Raw genomic sequence first — 17,163 nt, 5'->3', positions numbered from 1 at the left:
TAAAATGCTTACTGATACTATGTAGGTTTCCTAAATTGCTTTTTTAAAAATTAAGGTCTTTGGTGTTTTGGACAGTAAATTTATCAGTCTTAAACTGATGTGCATCACCATTATGCAGATAGTAATACACTTTCCATTTAATTATCACTTTCCTGAATTCTTATTTTAAGGTTGTTGCTGTAGCCCATGCTGTTTATCAAGCAGTGCTCAGCCTGAAGAATATTCCTGTTCTGGAGACTGCCTATAAATTAATTTTGGGAGAAATGACTTGTGCCCTAAACAACCTGTTGCATAGTCTACAACTTCCTGATGCCTGTTCCGAAATAAAACATGAGGCTTTTAAGAATCATGTATTCAATGTAGACAATGCAAAATTTGTAGTTATATTTGACCTCAGTGCTCTGACTACAATTGGAAATGCTAAAAACTCACTGATTGGGGTGAGTATTTACTTGTAATGTCTTTGTTTTATCCCATTTCAGCCTCTTCTTATTGCATGTTTACATATTTCATTTACCTATCAAGGCAGTGTGTCTACAGAATCACATAGATCAAACGGCCATATTTTGGACATGCCTGGATAATTAAAATTGACAGGAATGTTTTCTTGCCATTATGTTTAGCTCTTGCTTTCCTTGATAAGTTTTTTATATTTGTTCTATTTTTTACAAAATGCATTTTAATGCTTTCTCCTATTTACTCTAGCATGCTTTTAGAAAAATTGTCAACATTTTCCACAGGGCAAGTTTGTATAGTTCTTTTAATATGCAACCCCTTCTTCCCCTGGTACTCTTTTCCTTCTTCCCACTAGAGTTAGTGCTTCCATATGGTCCTTATTTTTTGACTAACTACTTTTCTCTAGGAACATTCATATATTCTTTTGGAAAAAGAATAAAGATTTCCTGTAAGAAATTTGAAGTGACCATGCTTTTCATTTATAATTATTGCTGTGGTTAGTATATTTCTCCCTCCTAGTGGACCTTGCAGGATTGAAAAACATGATTTATAATGAAAAGTAATGGGATATTATTAAGGGGATAATGTAGTCTAAGAGAGAAGGGAGGGAAGAGTCAAGATTTGATGTTTATATTTGCATGCTTTCCATATTGTTAGATCAGATTGCCCTGTGTCCCTCCATAGCTGCTCTTTCCCTCACTGCTAGGCTGCGGTAGACTCTTCCATTCTTTGCATTCTAAAATTTGGTTGTTGAGAAATTCACATTGTGCTCAGATTTGAGGTTTACATCCTGCACTCTGGAAACGAGAGGGAGTCGGGACCGGGCAGTCAGATGGAAAGGAGTATCTTAGCAATGGAAAGAAAGGGAAGGATGGAAAAGACTTAGAGTGGCAGCGTGTGCCTTTTTTCTCACTGGACAGGGCAACTTGCCATTTGAAGTACATGGAAAACTGAGGAAATACGATCTACTACACTGAAGGGTGCAAGGGCTTTGTTTAGACGAAGGATCAGCAAATTACAGTCCATGGACCAAATCTAGCCCACTACGTGTTTTTTTTTTCTTTCTTTTTTTAAAAAAATATTGAGATATAATTCACATACATTATAATACTCATTTAAAGTATGCAATTCAGTGACTTTTAGTATACTCACAGAATTGTGCAACCATCACCAAGCATCACCTCTTTTTGTAAAGAATTTTTATTGGAACATAGCCACTTTTATTCCTGTTTTTTTGTCTGTAACTTTTCTCTCTGCAGTGGCAGAGTTGAGGAGTTGGACATTGTACCAGAAGTGTCATGTGGCCTGCAAAGGCTGAGCTATTTACTCTCATCTTCACAAGAAGTATTTGTTGATCCCAGGTTTAGTGTACTAGCTTGTTTCCAAATTTAAATCTGTCAATTTTAATTTTTAAAAATGTGTAGACATATTTTGAAGGATAAACTTTTTGTATGCTCTTGTATGTCTTGGAGGAGCCATACGTTTACTTTCTTTTGTATGTCATCAGATGTGGGCGCTGTCTCCAACTGTCTTTGCACTCCTTAGTAAGAATCTGATGATCGTGCATGGCGACCTGGCTGTTCACTTCCCTGCCATTCAGTACGCAGTGCTCTACACATTGTATTCTCATTGTACCAGGTAATGTATTTACATATACTTCTTAAGAAAAAAAAATTTTTTTTAAAAGGGAACATGGGTCCTTTAGAGTATACATTTATTTTATAATTTATTTTATTTTATAAATTTATTTATTTTCGGCTGTGTTGGGTCTTCATTGCTGTGTGCGGGCTTTCTCTAGTGGCGAGCGGGAGCCATTCTTCGTTGTGAGTGGGCTTCTCATTGCGGTGGCTTCTCTTGTTGTGGAGCACGGGCTTCAGAAGTTGTGGCACTCGGGCTCAGTAGTTGTGGCTCGCAGGCTCTAGAGCGCAGGCTCAGTAGTTGTGGCGTAAGGGCTTAGTTGCTCTGTGGCATGTGGGATCTTCCCCGACCAGGGATTGAACCATGTCCCCTGCATTGGCAGGCGGATTCTTAACCACTGCGCCACCAAGGAAGTCCCTAGAGTACATTTTTTAAAATGTGTATTGACTTAACTTTGGAATTGCCTTTTTTTTAAAAATGAGAGATGAAAAGATGATCCAAATTTTGTCTTCCAGGCATGACCACTTTATATCTAGTAGTCTTAGTTCCTCGTCCCCATCCTTGTTTGATGGAGCGGTGATTAGTACTGTAACTACAGCTACAAAAAAACATTTCTCAATTATATTAAATCTCCTGGGAATATTGCTTAAGAAAGATAATCTTAACCAGGACACAAGGTAACTAATACTTATAATATTGTTTCTAACTTTTGTTAATTTGGCTTCATAATTTGAGAAAAAGAAATGACTGTCATTTGAATGGGTAGAGCAACTTCTTCATTATGAAACACTTTAAATTTTTGTTTTATTATTTAATCTAGAATTTCTTGTTCTTTCCTGAAAGAATTACATGAAACCTCGCCCTCCTGCAATATTTTATAGATGAATGTATTTATAGAGATTTAAAAATATTTTTTGCTACAATTTATGCTAGTTTGGGGAGATTTTCTTAAAAGACAGTTTTGGCAAAGGAATTTCTCTAGTTTTAATATTTGTTTCTTATCGCTTGAGGTATTTAAAAGACCAAAAGAAAACTAATGTAAAAAGAATAGGTTTTTCAAGGTGTTTTTCTATTTTTTTTTAATGTGAAATCAACTGTATATTTTGTGTTTCAGGAAACTATTAATGACCTGGGCTTTGGAAGTGGCTGTTTTAATGAGGAAGTCTGAAACATACGCACCTTTATTCTCTCTTCCATCTTTCCATAAATTTTGCAAAGGCCTTTTAGCCAACAGTAAGAATCTGAGATTATTTAATTTTGTTAATCAGTGCTTAAAAGAGATCTTTGTTAATGGCAGAAAGATAGTCACTTGAGTGCTTTTCATGACTGGAGATGTATCATCCCCATTTTAATGACAAATGCATAATCTGTCTTAATTTTTTTGCCATTCTTAATATGTGGAAAACAAGTTGTTTTTAAGTGATTGTCACATTTTTAAGCTTATGTGATTGTTTATACATTCCATGTACTTTTAAAGTTTCCTCCAGAGAAAGATTTGGGTTAAGACTAGTCACCCTGAGTGGGTTTTGTTGAGAGTATCATTTTCCCAAATGTTACTGCCAGTGATGGTTCCAGGCAGGAGCAGCCCCTCATCCATAGTAGGCACTCATTGTTTATTGAAATGAATGGATTCAGAAAATTATGACATAGTGGCATATAATTTCTTCTGGCAAGCTGAAAGTGTCTTTAAATTTTTAATAGCTCTTGTCGAAGATGTGAATATCTGTCTACAAGCATGCAGCAGTCTACATGCTTTGTCCTCTTCATTACCAGACGATCTTTTACAGAGGTATGGATTAAAGATCCAATATTTTGACCCTGGCCCTTTTGATCCTTGGAAATATTCCACACTTCTATTATCTATTTCATTTTTTTGTAGGTGTGTTGATGTTTGCCGTGTTCAACTAGTCCATAGTGGAACTCGTATTCGACAAGCATTTGGAAAGCTATTGAAGTCAATTCCTTTAGATGTTGTCTTGAGGTATGTTGGTGCAAAGACATCCCACAATGTTTAGTTCAGGAAAAGACAAGTTGCCTGTTAGTGAATTAATATCACATCTTGTATGGCACTTCTCAGTGACTGAAGAGATGATAATTGCTACAGAATAATACTTATAATGTCAAAATATTTTTCTCAGTAGTTATTATTCGTAAATTGTATTCTTTTATAGTTTTAAATTAGGTCAATTTTGGTGCTTTAAGAACCTTAAATTTCAAAGTTGTAACATTTCTGTATGTATTTTTTAAGTCTTAATTTTATCAGTTTTTACTTTCAAATTTAGTTGGCAGGGAAATGATTCATTTCCAGTATGAACTAACTTTTTAACGAAAACATTTTGCATAACAATGACTTTATTTTCTGTCTACAGCAATAACAACCACACAGAAATTCAAGAAATTTCTTTAGCATTAAGAAGTCACATGAGTAAAGCGCCAAGTAACACATTCCACCCACAAGATTTCTCTGATGTTATTAGTTTTATTTTGTATGGGAACTCTCATAGAACAGGGTAAGATTATTTCTTTGACTCTTTCATCTGGGAAAAGTAATTTAAATATACATGAATGTCTTAACCCTGTGCCCAGTTTTGAGGAGAAAATATGTCAGGGGTGGCAGAGTAGAAAGTAATATTCTTCTCAAATGGGTTGTTTTAAGTTTTCAGTAGTAGGAGGAATTGCTTTGAAGATGGCATCTGAAGAAATAAAAATGGGCTTTGCAACTGACAGTGATGGTGAAATGTAGTTGACAATTAACTGATCTGACCTAGTCATCAGTGCTTTGCGGAGGGGCCTGGGGGCGTAGGCATTCTGGAGATTTTTAGTTGCAATGAATGTTTTATCCTGATAGCCAAATTGTCATGAGCCTTTTACCCTAATAATCTGTCTATACCATACCCCATCCTATTTCAGCTCTAAAAGACCTCTTTAAAATGAGAGGTGGGGACATAATGCTTCCCAATTTTACATGTTTGCCTTTTTCAAGTGGGGAAGATTGTAGTCCCCTACTCCCATTTCCCTTGCAGTTTGTTTTTTGTTTTTGTCTTTTTTTTTTTATTTTAACGAAGTTATCATTGTCTGTTAAATATGAAACTGCTTTTCCCAGGAAGGACAATTGGTTAGAAAGATTGTTCTATAGCTGCCAGAGACTGGATAAACGTGACCAATCAGCAATTCCCCGCAACCTGCTAAAGACAGATGCTGTCCTTTGGCAGTGGGCTATTTGGGAAGCAGCACAGTTCACTGTCCTTTCTAAGTTGAGAACCCCACTGGGCAGAGCTCAGGATACCTTCCAGACAATTGAAGGTAATTAATTGACTCTGCATTGCTTCAAACTTTGTGATGTAAATACTTTCAAGCTTACATTAAGAAATAATGGATTTCTTATCTTGTTAAAGCAAAAATTTGAGAGCATACGATTTTTTTCTTTAGTACTTTATCAGTTAATCTTTTAGATATGTTTGTTAGAATAAACTTTTATTAAATAATCATGTTGTATGTGTTTTTGTTCACAAATTTAGGGGATTTGTGTGGAGAAGATTTTTTTTCCTCTAAAAATGAAAAGATCTTGTTGGGACTTTTGTTTTTAAATGATGAATATACAGAGGATACTTGATAAATGTGAATTTGTGAAATTATCTCTAAGAACTTCTAGAATCTTTGAAGATTCCTTTTAAATTTGGAATGCTGTTTTTGGTTTTAGGTATCATTAGAAGTCTTGCAGCTCACACATTAAACCCCGATCAAGATGTTAGTCAGTGGACAACTGCAGACAATGATGAAGGCCACAGTAGCAACCAGCTTAGACTTGTGCTTCTTCTGCAGTATCTGGAAAACCTGGAGAAGTTAATGTATAATGCATATGAGGGATGTGCCAATGCATTAACATCACCTCCCAAGGTTGGTTTCAGTGGGCTGAATGTTGCTTGGTCAGTTTCGTGGTCAAACCTGGCAGTGTGTGCATGCAGAGCTGAAATCGCAGTAGACCTATGTATATGCTTTATGTGTATTTGAGACATCTCTGCCTGTAATTTGAACCAGTCCTGAGCTCTTCTTTCTCGTCTAAAGGTCATTAGGACTTTTTTCTATACTAATCGCCAAACTTGTCAAGACTGGCTGACTCGGATCCGACTCTCCATCATGAGGGTTGGATTGTTGGCAGGACAGCCTGCTGTGACGGTGAGACATGGCTTCGACTTGCTTACAGAAATGAAGACAAATTCATCTCAGGTAAAGTGGTGTGTGTGTGGAGTTAATTAAATCTGTTAATTAGAAAAATTGGGGCTTAATTCCTTTGCTATGATCTAATCTATGGATGAAAGAAGTTAAAGTTTCTATTCATTTTTTTAAAATATAAATTTATTTAGTTATTTATTATTTTTGGTTCTGTTGGATCTTCGTTTCTGTGCGAGGGCTTTCTCTAGTTGCGGCGAGCGGGGGCCACTCTCCATTGCAGTGCGCGGGCCTCTAACTGTTGCGGCCTCTCTTGCCGCGGAGCACATGCTCCAGATGGACAGGCTCAGTAGTTGTGGCTCATGGGTCCAGTTGCTCCGTGGCATGTGGGATCTTCCCAGACCAGGGCTCGAACCCGTGTCCCTTGCATTGGCAGGCCGATTCTCAACCACTGTGCCACCGGGGAAGCCCCCATTTTTTTTTAATGAACTTTTAAAAAAATATATTTATTCATTTATTTAATTTTTGGCTGCATTGGGTCTTCGCTGCTGTATGCAGGTCCTCTCTGCTGTATGCAGGTCCTCTGTAGTTGCTGAGAGCAGGGGCCACTCTTCGCTGTGGTGGCCTCTCCTGTTGCTGAGCATGGGCTCTAGGCACGTGGGCTTCAGTAGTTGTGGCTCGTGGGCTCCAGAGTGCAGGCTCAGCAGCTGTAGCATATGGGCTTAGCTGCTCCACAGCATGCAGGATCCTCCCGGACCAGGGCTTGAACCCGTGTACCCTGCGTTGGCAGGCGGATTCCCAACCACTGCGCCACCAGGGAAGCCCGGTTCTATTCATTTTTAAAGCTTTTGTTCCAGTATTTTTATACAAGCAGTAACTTCCAGGGTCACCTATTCATATTTTTTACTTAGAATGAAAATATTCATTACTTATGCTTAAGGGTTAGAACTTTAAAGGTAATTCTAAGAAATTTGTGTATAGAAGAAAGAATTTTTATAATAATATATAATGATTAAGTATAAGAGAGTAATAATTTTATTATAGATGTAAAAGTATAGTACTAATAATGTTATAATGTAGGGAAATGTGCTGGCTAGTAAGTAGGGTCACTAAATAAGTGGAATCCAAAAATTGCACATGTTTACTAGTTAAGGTAATGTCAGTAGGCAATATTCAAAGACATAAAATTAAGCATTCTTTAATTCATGGTTATTTAATTTTTGTTTTATATTTACCTCACGTGTTACTCCCAAAGATGCCACAGTTTAAATGTTTAAGTAAGTTTGTTTTGTAAAGACTGACGCGCATGTGCTATTAAGGTCCATCACCACCACCGCCCTTTGTATCTACATTATATGTAACATTTTAGGTAATTCCAATAATGCAGTTTCATTGTTGTAAAAATAATTGTTAAATAAATTTGACTTCAGGCTTTAGATTGTGATCGGTAGTTGTAAATTTAGTAGAGATTTGGATTTTGAAGGTATTGAGGTCTGTGATTGATTTTTCTGAATGCCACTCTCAGGGGAATGAATTGGAAGTAACTATCATGATGGTGGTAGAAGCACTGTGTGAACTTCATTGTCCTGAAGCTATACAGGGAATTGCTGCCTGGTCATCTTCGGTCATTGGAAAAAATCTTCTCTGGATTAATTCAGTGGCCCAACAGGCTGAAGGGAGGTAAGTTGGAAGGAAGGAAATGGGTGATAGGATTTCTCTATGTTAAATTTTTTTGTATTACTGACTAACATTGTAATTAAATGTTAATTACACTTAATGTTGATTCTTAATTGATAACCTTTTATGTCAGAGTCTGATACAAATTGCCCTTTGTGGCCGGAGTTCTTGCTCATTAGCTCTGTGCACTAAATGTTCAAACTCATTGCTCTAGGTAAACTCATTCAGTGCCTCTATGTATGCTTATGTAAGTTTTACCAAATCTGGAAAATGTAGGGAAAATAAAAGAATGGCTCATAATTCCATCTCTTAGTGGTAACTGTTAGTTTTGGTGTACATATATGCCTTCTTGCTAGTTCTTTTTTCTCTTATATATAGTTTTTTATCCTTTTCGCAGAATAGCAGTATTTCTGCTGGTCTCATGATTTTGCTTTTTCTACTCGGCAATATTTAAAAAAATATTTTGCCGTGTTAAATATTCTACGATGTGATTTTTAACAACACATTTTTTTTTCTTTTTCTTGGGAATGCACCATAATTTAACGTTCCTTATTGTTGGACAGCAAGGTTATTTGTGATGTTTTTACTAATCTTAATGCACCATGGTACTTAGTTCTTTGCTTTTGTTTGTGATTATTTTCTTTGAATGCATTCCTACAAGTTGATTTACTAGAAGAAAGGCTATAGACCATAAGGCATATGATATAAACTATTGCTAATTTACCCTACATAAAAGATGGTTCCAATTTGTATCTCTAACAGTAGAGTAACACCTCTTCCCTGCACGTTTGTGAATACAGAGGGCTACTGAGAAACAAGAACCCTGCCACCATATTAGTGAAAATGTTTAATTTACATTTCTTTATTAATAATAGAACTTTCCCCATATGTTATTGACCATTTGTGATTTTTAAAAACATAGATTATGTCTTTGTGGCCTCTCGGTTTTTTGTTATTGATCTGTGAGATTTTATTATACACCAAGATTATTGATGCTAACTTCTTGATTGGTAATTTGTTTTTAATGTTCATGTTTTTTAAAAAATAAATTTATTTATTTATTTTTATTTTTGGCTGTGTTGGGTCTTTGTTGCTGTGTGGGGGCTTTTTCTAGTTGCGGTGAGCAGGGGTTACTCTTCGCTGCAGTGCGCGGGCTTCTCATTGCAGTGGCTTCTCTTGTTGCGGAGTATGGGCTCTAGGTGTGCGGGCTTCAGTAGTTGTGGCACGCAGGCTCAGTAGTTGTGGCTCACGGGCTCTAGAGCACAGGTTTAGTTGCTCCACGGCATGTGGGATCTTCCCCGACCAGGGCTCCAACCTGTGTCCCCTGCATTGGCAGGCAGATTCTTAACCACTGTGCCACCAGGGAAGTCCCTTTTTTTTTTCGGATGCCCAGAAGTTTCAAATTATGATGTCATTAGATCTGTTAACTTTATGTATTTTTTTTCTTGTGTTTGTTTTTCTATTTAGTCTTTGCACACATTGAGATTAAATACTGATATATTCTGTTAGTTATTTTATACTGTCTCTTAAACATTTAACGATTTTTGAACTTATTTTCATTTTTTGTGAGGAAGAGATCTAATTTTGTGCCTGCTCAACCCCACACAGAATAATCAACTCATCGTCTCAGCTCAATTGATTAACTCATTCTTTCCAGTTTTTTTAGAAGTGAAGTATGTGGATAATTAAAAAATAAGACTGTTTGAACTTGTGTTGAAGGTTTGAAAAGGCCTCTGTGGAGTACCAGGAGCACCTGTGTGCCATGACAGGTGTTGATTGCTGCATCTCCAGCTTCGACAAATCTGTTCTCACATTGGCTAATGCTGGGCGTAACAGTGCCAGCCCCAAACATTCTTTGAATGGTGAGCATTCAGGGTTTAAATAAAAAGTTGTAGTCAAATAGTTTGTGCTCATGATCTTACTGTATATTTTTAGATTTCTTTGCTCTTTGAAATATTTATAACCGCTTTGGGTCTCTCTCTCTCTCGATTTTATGAAATACTTTCACTCAGGTGAATCCAGAAAAACTGTGCTGTCCAAACCAACTGACTCTTCTCCTGAGGTTATAAATTACTTGGGAAATAAAGCATGTGAGTGCTACATTTCAATTGCTGATTGGACTGCTGTACAGGAATGGCAGAATGCTATCCATGACTTGAAAAAGAGTACCAGCAGTACTTCTCTCAACCTAAAAGCTGATTTCAACTACATAAAGTAAGGATTTCTTACCCCATTAAACAAATTTTCAGTAAATTTAAAGTCTTCTTTTATGGCAGAAAAATATTAAAATTGTCCATATTTACTATGGCAAGATGGTTATAGTTCTAATAATACTGCCATTCTAAAAATGACTACAATGAAAAACCAACATTAGAGGTGAGGTGGGTATTCATGCAACGGGAAGACAGATTTCTATGTTGAAACAGTCATTTGGTATTGATTCTCAGAGCCTGTTCTAAAATCATGATGAATATAAAGAGAAATTTGCCACTGCTTTAGAAAGGATAATGTTTGATGGCTTTGTTTCTAAACTAGGTGTGAATATATCAAAAACATTTATTATAAAGAGGTCAGAGTTCATGACATTTGTAAATTAAACTCCCTTTTTTGTTTTTCCCTTATTCCTCTCTGCATTTATTAATCTCTTAATTCGAAATTTGAGTACAGGCTGTGTCCCAGACACTTCGCTGGGATGATAAGGGTCATTAGCTGTCCTCACCATCAAGGAGCTCAGCTTGTAGTGAGTAAATGAATTAATGGGTAGTTTCTGCATTGAGCACGTACTGAGTGCCAGCCACTGGGGTGTAGCACTGTGTACGACAGACACAAATTCTAACCCTTGAGGAGCTGACCTTCTAGTGAGGAGGAGACACACAGACTAGGTTGGGGAATGCCATCAGGACGTCATTTGAGCACAGACTTGAAACAGACCTGATGCAAGGATGATAGGCTTGGAGTGTTCTGGAAATGCCTGGGAAGCCACTGTGGTTGGAGCAGAGTGAATAATAGGAGATAAGGGTAGAGAAGTAGGTGGGAACTCTGAAAAAGACTTTGACTCCCAATAAGGTAGGAAATCTTAGGTGGGATTTGAGTAAGAGAGGCATAGCATGATCTGACTTACTGGCCCACTCTGCTGGGTTGTCAGGAGACTGGAGGTAAAGGGCCAGCGTGGATGCATGTAGACCATTGATCTGTGGGGCAAAGGTAGAGGGAGGAAAACAGATGCTATTAATTGAAGTAGGAACACACAGAGAACAATGAAGTATGTTTAAAGTATGTGAAATATGCAGACAAGATTGTTTTAGTAAGCAGTTAAGAATTGGATTTGGAACTAAGGTGAAAACCCTGAGCTTGAGAGAGATTTGGGGAATCATTAGTATATAGGTGATACTTACAGGTCCTCTTTCTTTTTCATTCTTTATACTCCAGAGCCTTCATAAACCACCAAACCACAGATAATGCTCTGGAGAAGAGTGAGTGAAAAAGAAAGAGGGCCATGGTTAGAGTCCTTTTGAGCATCTTTGTTAAGGGATGGGAGAAGAAGCTGCTGAAGAAAACACAAGGACTTTGAGGAAGGCAATGTTAGAGATGCAGAAGAACCAGACAGGAATAGTCATCCTTGTCGGGAGCTTCATAGACTTTGAGCAAGAAGAGCTTTGTAGAGAGAGAAGGAGAAGCAGCCAGGTTGAATACTGTGGAGTGGTGGAGAAACTTGAAAATGAAGTTTTAATTAGGTTAATTGGGTAATGAAGTCAAGGAAAGAACGCTGTGGCTGGAACAGAGTACTGTGTGTTTATTATAAATATTGGAGAGATTAAATGTTCTTTTAAGCCTTGGGGAAGGAGCCATAAGAAGACAGGTTGAAGAAGCAGGGTAAAGAAGAGTGATTGAAGGATTAACTGGACTCCACCTTTCCTGTGCCTCAAGGAAAGCAGTTAAAGTTGGATATATACAGTTTGGGGAGTGCATGTGGATTGGGGGGTAAAGGTAGAGAAAATGAAAACAGTCTGTGTTTGTTTTTTTCCTGAGGTGTCAATCATTAGCTGAAAGTGCAAGGGCATAGTGGGGACACAGCAGACCTGCCTTTTCTGTGGTGGCAGAAATGATAAGTGTGTTGGTCACCACACCGAGACAGTTCATCAGTGCCAAGTGATTATGGCTCACCTGAGAAGCTGGTGGTTGCATTGATCCAAGCTTGGGGTTTATTAAGGTAGAAGCAGGTACAGTCAAGTGATGTACATTTCCAGTGCTATATTCAGTGCTGGAAATGTAAGGGAGGTGACATAGTGAGAGGGACGGGAAAAGATGAGAGATTAATGGAAAAGAGGGAAATTGAGAAACTGTAAATCATCATGTTGGTTGGAGAACAGCTGTAATAGGAATGGGAACAGAATGCAAGATCTGGAAGTAGCAGTGGGTTGCTAGGAGGGTAAGGCCCTCATCCTGGCATTGAAGCTACAGACTATCGGAAGGAGTTCCAGAGGTGTACCATTTTCAGGTAAGGTGAGGAGAAGGGAAGGAAAAATTCTTTGAAAGAAGAGAAACAGCTTCCAGGAAACAGTGGAAAAGGGAGAGGAGGAGGGAGGCCAGCAATGAAAGAAGGCAGGAGTAGGATATCAGATTGAGATTAATAGAATAGGAGACCTACTGGGGCTTGCGCTTTAGGTGAGCAGTGAGGCCATGCAGGGAATTTAGTGGTAGCTTGGGGAGAACTAGATGTTGAAGTTGCCCTGCAGAGCTCTACTGTTAGTGTTTTGGTCGGGCCCCCAAGGATAACAGACTGCAAAAAGAGGAAGGAAACATGGAGGGTTGAGTATGCTAAACTGAATGTCTGTAGCTATGACTTTCCAGTTTGCCACTCTAATTAAGATGGTAGTCACATCTTCAAAGTAAAAATAAAATGGTGGCCTACGTGGAAGGAACTTTCATCAAAGGAATTCTGTATAACTGCTTTCTTTTTCTAGAATTTGTTCTGTATTTTTGAATGGTTCCACAGGCTGGATAGAGTGTAAAACGAGCTAACCAATATTTTAATTACAGATCACTAAGCAGTTTTGAATCTGGAGAGTTTGTTGAATGTACTGAGCAATTAGAATTGTTACCAGGAGAAAATATCAATCTACTTGCTGGAGGATCAAAAGAAAAAATAGGTATTTGAGATAATTTTAAAATTAAGTATTTTAATGAACAAGTTGTTTAAAATGTTTGACAGTATATTTTAGTGGAAAATCTGGAAGTTTTTCTGTACATTTTTTGGGGCAGAGTGTGAAGCAAAAAATTAGGGCTGTTCCCTTTACCTTTGATTTAGCAAATAAAAAATAGTTTAATTCAAATTAAGCAAACTAAGAAAGGCTACTGTAACACTGAGATTTATCTAGCCATTTTCTTTGAAAAAGTGCAAGTTGTGTTTAAATATTTTTCTTGCTTGACATCTTGATGTGGTTCATTAATTAAGTTCTTTGTCACAACTGGAGCATTTTGTAAAATGTAATACTGAAGTTAGTATTATGAATATTTTGTGTGTTAACGTTGACTTGCTAAATTCAGTGTTTGCCCCTTTAAGTGGTAGGTTGACTTACTGATTTTTGAGTCTTTGAACTCATTTTGAGAGGTCTGAGGTATTATTTTATGTGAAGTATTTTTATATAGCTACCAGAAATGCTTAATCATAGTATCTGAACTTAATATGAAACTGCCTGAACTTAAATATGAACTTAAACATGAAAGGAGGTATTCATTGGTGATTGTTTTTTAATACTGTCAAGGTATCTTGTTAAAAGCGAATTAACTTAGTGGAACTTACTCAATTTCTGTAGATATGAAAAAACTGCTTCCTAACATGTTAAGTCCAGATCCAAGGGAACTTCAGAAGTCCATTGAAGTTCAGTTGTTGAGAAGTTCTGTTTGTTTGGCAACTGCTTTAAACCACATAGAACAAGACCAGAAGTGGCAGTCTATAACTGAGTAAGTGTCATCCTAAGGAGGTAAATATGCATTATGTGTACCTTATGGTAAATGTGTGTAGATTGGTGGGGGTGAGACAGTTACCAGATCACTGCAGCGCTAGTCATGATAGCTTCATTTTAGTTGTAGAAGTCGTATGATACGTGAATGTCACTTGCTAATATACAGAGGTTGAAACTAAGTAAAATTAAAAGTTTTATATCCCCAAAAGCTAATATTGATATCTTGACTTGCTTGTGTCATTTTACTTAAGACAGGCAGTTCCTTTTTCTTTCCCCACTTTGGATGCCAGTATAGTAGCATCTTATCACACTGTCTTATCCCTTTAGTGGTTGCAAGTTGGAAAATCTTATTTATTAATTAGCAGTAAATATTTTCTTTCAGAAACGTGGTGAAGTACTTGAAGCAAACCTGCCGCATAGCTATTGGGCCACTGAGACTTTCTACTTTAACGGTTTCACAGTCTCTGCCAGTTCTAAGTACCTTACAGCTGTATTGCTCTTCTGCTTTGGAGAACACAGTTTCTAGCAGACTTTCAACAGAGGTGTGTATATGTGTATTTTTAACCAGGATATCCTTCTGAACATTAATAGGCATTAGTGTGGAACAAAGGCTGTTTTTCACGTTTTAAAAATAGCATTTGTAGCATTTTTTGGACAAGGTAGTAAGTAAATCCAGAAATCTAAAATTCCATTTTCAGGCAAATTTTTATTGGAGAAGTATGTGAGGAAGATGGAACCTAAGATGTATAATCTCAAGGATGGCTGGTTGCTTAGGGTTTTTTCTCCCTCCCTCCCTCCCTCCCTCCCTCCCTTCCTTCCTTCTTTCCTTCCTTCCTCCCTCCCTTCCTTCCTTCTTTCCTTCCTTCCTCCCTCCCTCCCTCCCTCCCTCCCTTTTTTTGGAAGAGGAGTTGGTTACGTAAATGTATACCAGATTATATAAATTTCAGATTTGACTGAAAAGAAGAGACTGTGCCTCTTCCTTCCAAATAGGGTAAAGTTTAACCGAAGATGGGCCCTTCCCAAGGGAAATAATCTTTAAGAATCTGTTTATGAAGCAGTAGTTTTATGTTTTTCTGTAACTTAGCTTCTGCTTTATAGTAAATGAGCTGTTTATTTATCAAAATGTGACTGCTTTATTGATAAGTACAATGATAAATTGGACTTAATATTCTGAAAAAAGTTTTTTCTTTTGGCAAAACATAGGTTTTTCTCTTTAGCGTGTTGTTTTCTCTTGTAATTAGAAGATACAGTGAAGAAAGGGGAGCGTTTAATAGATAAATCTGGAGTAGATCTGAAGTAGCTGACCTGTGGGGTCATATAAGGAGCCTGTTTACATTAAGCAGTTTTGGTTTTTCTCTGGCAGGACTGTCTTATCCCACTCTTCAGTGAAGCTTTGCGTTCATGTAAACAGCATGATGTCAGGCCGTGGATGCAGGCATTAAGATATACCATGTACCAGAGTCATTTGTTGGAGAAAATAAAAGGTAATTAGCTTTTTTTAAAAAATGGCTTTGTTGAGATATAATTACACATTTTGAGTGTATAGTTCATGATTTTTGACATTTCTTCACCTGTGTAGCCACCAATTCAGTCAAGATGTAGCATACTTATCTCACCCCCAAAGGTTTCCTTATGCTTCTTGCCAGTCATTTCTCCCATCTGTCCTGTCTTGGGCAACTGCTGATTTGCTTCCAATCACTATAGATTAGACTCATCTTTACTAAAGTTTTTTTTATAAATGGTACAGTATGCTCTGTGTCTAGCTTCTCTTGCTCAGCATTTTATTGTTTAAGGTTCCCTGTGTTCCACGTGTCAGTAGCGCCATCCTTCCTATGGTTGAGTAGTATCCATTGTATGAATATACATCGTATGAATATACATCGTATGAATATACCACAATTTGTTTATCTGTTGATCCTTTGATGGATATTTGAATTGTTTTCAAATTTGGGCTATTATGTCTAAAGCTGCTGTGAAATTCATGTACAGGTCTTTGGGTGGATATATATTTGCCTTTCTCTTAAGTAAATGCCTAGGATTGGAATTGTTGGGTCATATGGTTTAACTTTTGAAATAGTTCGGCAGTTTCTTATAAAGTGATTGTACATTTTACACTCCTTCTGACATCTACATACTTGCTATAGTGGTTCTTTAATTTTAGTCACTGGAGTGAATATAATAGTATCTCATTGTGGTTTTATTTGTGTTTTCCTGATGATTAATGATATTGAGCATCTTTTCATTTGAATAGTGGCCATTGTATATCTTATAAGTGTTCAACTCCTAGCCATTTTTAATGAAGTCATAAGACTTAAATATTCTGGATTCAAATTCTTTGTCAGATACAATGTACCGTGAATGTTTTAAATGCTTCAATTGAATAGTTAGAGAATTAGTATTTGTATCAATATTCATAGGTCTCATATTTAAGAAAGAAATGTCATATTAAAGGGATATTAGCAATTTCCTTTTCGCTCTAATACAGAAAAGTTGCCAGAATTCTGTAGAATTAGTCAAAAATCTGGTCGCTAGGGTTACCGAGTAAATTTGAGTTTTAAATTTTAAGTAAGCCAATGCTGGGGTATGCAGGGTGATTACTGGCAACTGTGACTCACTTGGACCCTCAGTGCCAGATAGACCTGGGTTTGGATCTTTAGCCCAACACTTGCAAATTGAGGGACCTTAGGGCAAGTCATTAAACTTCTGAGTCGCTTTGCTTTTCAGTTATGGGGATTGCCCCACTCATGAGATTCTTGTAAGGATTATAGGAAATGAGACAAGGTATATAAAAGCCCTAGCACAGAGCATGGCATATAATAGGAATACAAATATCATCTCCTTTCCCATCCTTCCCATATTGAATAAGTTTTAGAACTGAGAAGAAAAAGTCAGTAACCCAGTAGTTACATTTGGAGACAGAACCTCACTCCTCCTTACTTTTCTTTCTTTATTCAGCAAGTGTTTATCAAAATATGTGCTTTGTGCCAGGTACTGCGCTGTAAGTTGGGATGTAATGGTGAACAAGACAAGCCTTTTTTCTGCATTCCTAGGACCAAAGAGATTCTGGAGTCTAGCAGGGAAAATTGTCATCAAGCAAGGAGCAGCAATATAGTGTGCTAAATGGAAGTGCACATGCATGGTGCTTAAAATAGCACAACAAGGGCACCGATTTAATCCTAGGAATCAGAAAAGGACTCGGGGAGGAAGTAATATTTAAGCTGAGACCAAGGGGCGGGTAGAGATGAGAAAGAAGGCA

General features: G+C 37.3%; 1 protein-coding gene across 3 annotated transcripts in view; it reads left to right on the top strand.

The window, feature by feature from the left end:
• SMG1 (SMG1 nonsense mediated mRNA decay associated PI3K related kinase) overlaps window positions 1–17,163 on the top strand; it is a 97,842-nt gene that overhangs the window by 40,861 nt on the left and 39,818 nt on the right. For all 3 annotated transcript variants that reach the window (XM_079945325.1, XM_079945326.1, XM_079945327.1), the window contains 17 exons: window positions 171–440; window positions 1,964–2,094; window positions 2,610–2,771; window positions 3,209–3,327; window positions 3,796–3,883; window positions 3,974–4,075; window positions 4,464–4,604; window positions 5,198–5,397; window positions 5,795–5,991; window positions 6,160–6,321; window positions 7,790–7,944; window positions 9,661–9,803; window positions 9,954–10,155; window positions 12,982–13,091; window positions 13,758–13,905; window positions 14,290–14,449; window positions 15,271–15,391. In XM_079945325.1, coding sequence (XP_079801451.1) covers window positions 171–440; window positions 1,964–2,094; window positions 2,610–2,771; window positions 3,209–3,327; window positions 3,796–3,883; window positions 3,974–4,075; window positions 4,464–4,604; window positions 5,198–5,397; window positions 5,795–5,991; window positions 6,160–6,321; window positions 7,790–7,944; window positions 9,661–9,803; window positions 9,954–10,155; window positions 12,982–13,091; window positions 13,758–13,905; window positions 14,290–14,449; window positions 15,271–15,391 — 2,611 coding nt within the window. The remainder of the gene's footprint in view (window positions 1–170; window positions 441–1,963; window positions 2,095–2,609; window positions 2,772–3,208; window positions 3,328–3,795; window positions 3,884–3,973; window positions 4,076–4,463; window positions 4,605–5,197; window positions 5,398–5,794; window positions 5,992–6,159; window positions 6,322–7,789; window positions 7,945–9,660; window positions 9,804–9,953; window positions 10,156–12,981; window positions 13,092–13,757; window positions 13,906–14,289; window positions 14,450–15,270; window positions 15,392–17,163) is intronic.

Source organism: Stenella coeruleoalba (assembly GCF_951394435.1).
Source record: "Stenella coeruleoalba genome assembly, chromosome: 15".
NCBI classification, from domain to species: Eukaryota; Metazoa; Chordata; class Mammalia; order Artiodactyla; family Delphinidae; genus Stenella; species Stenella coeruleoalba.
This window is presented reverse-complemented; position numbering and strand designations above follow the sequence as displayed.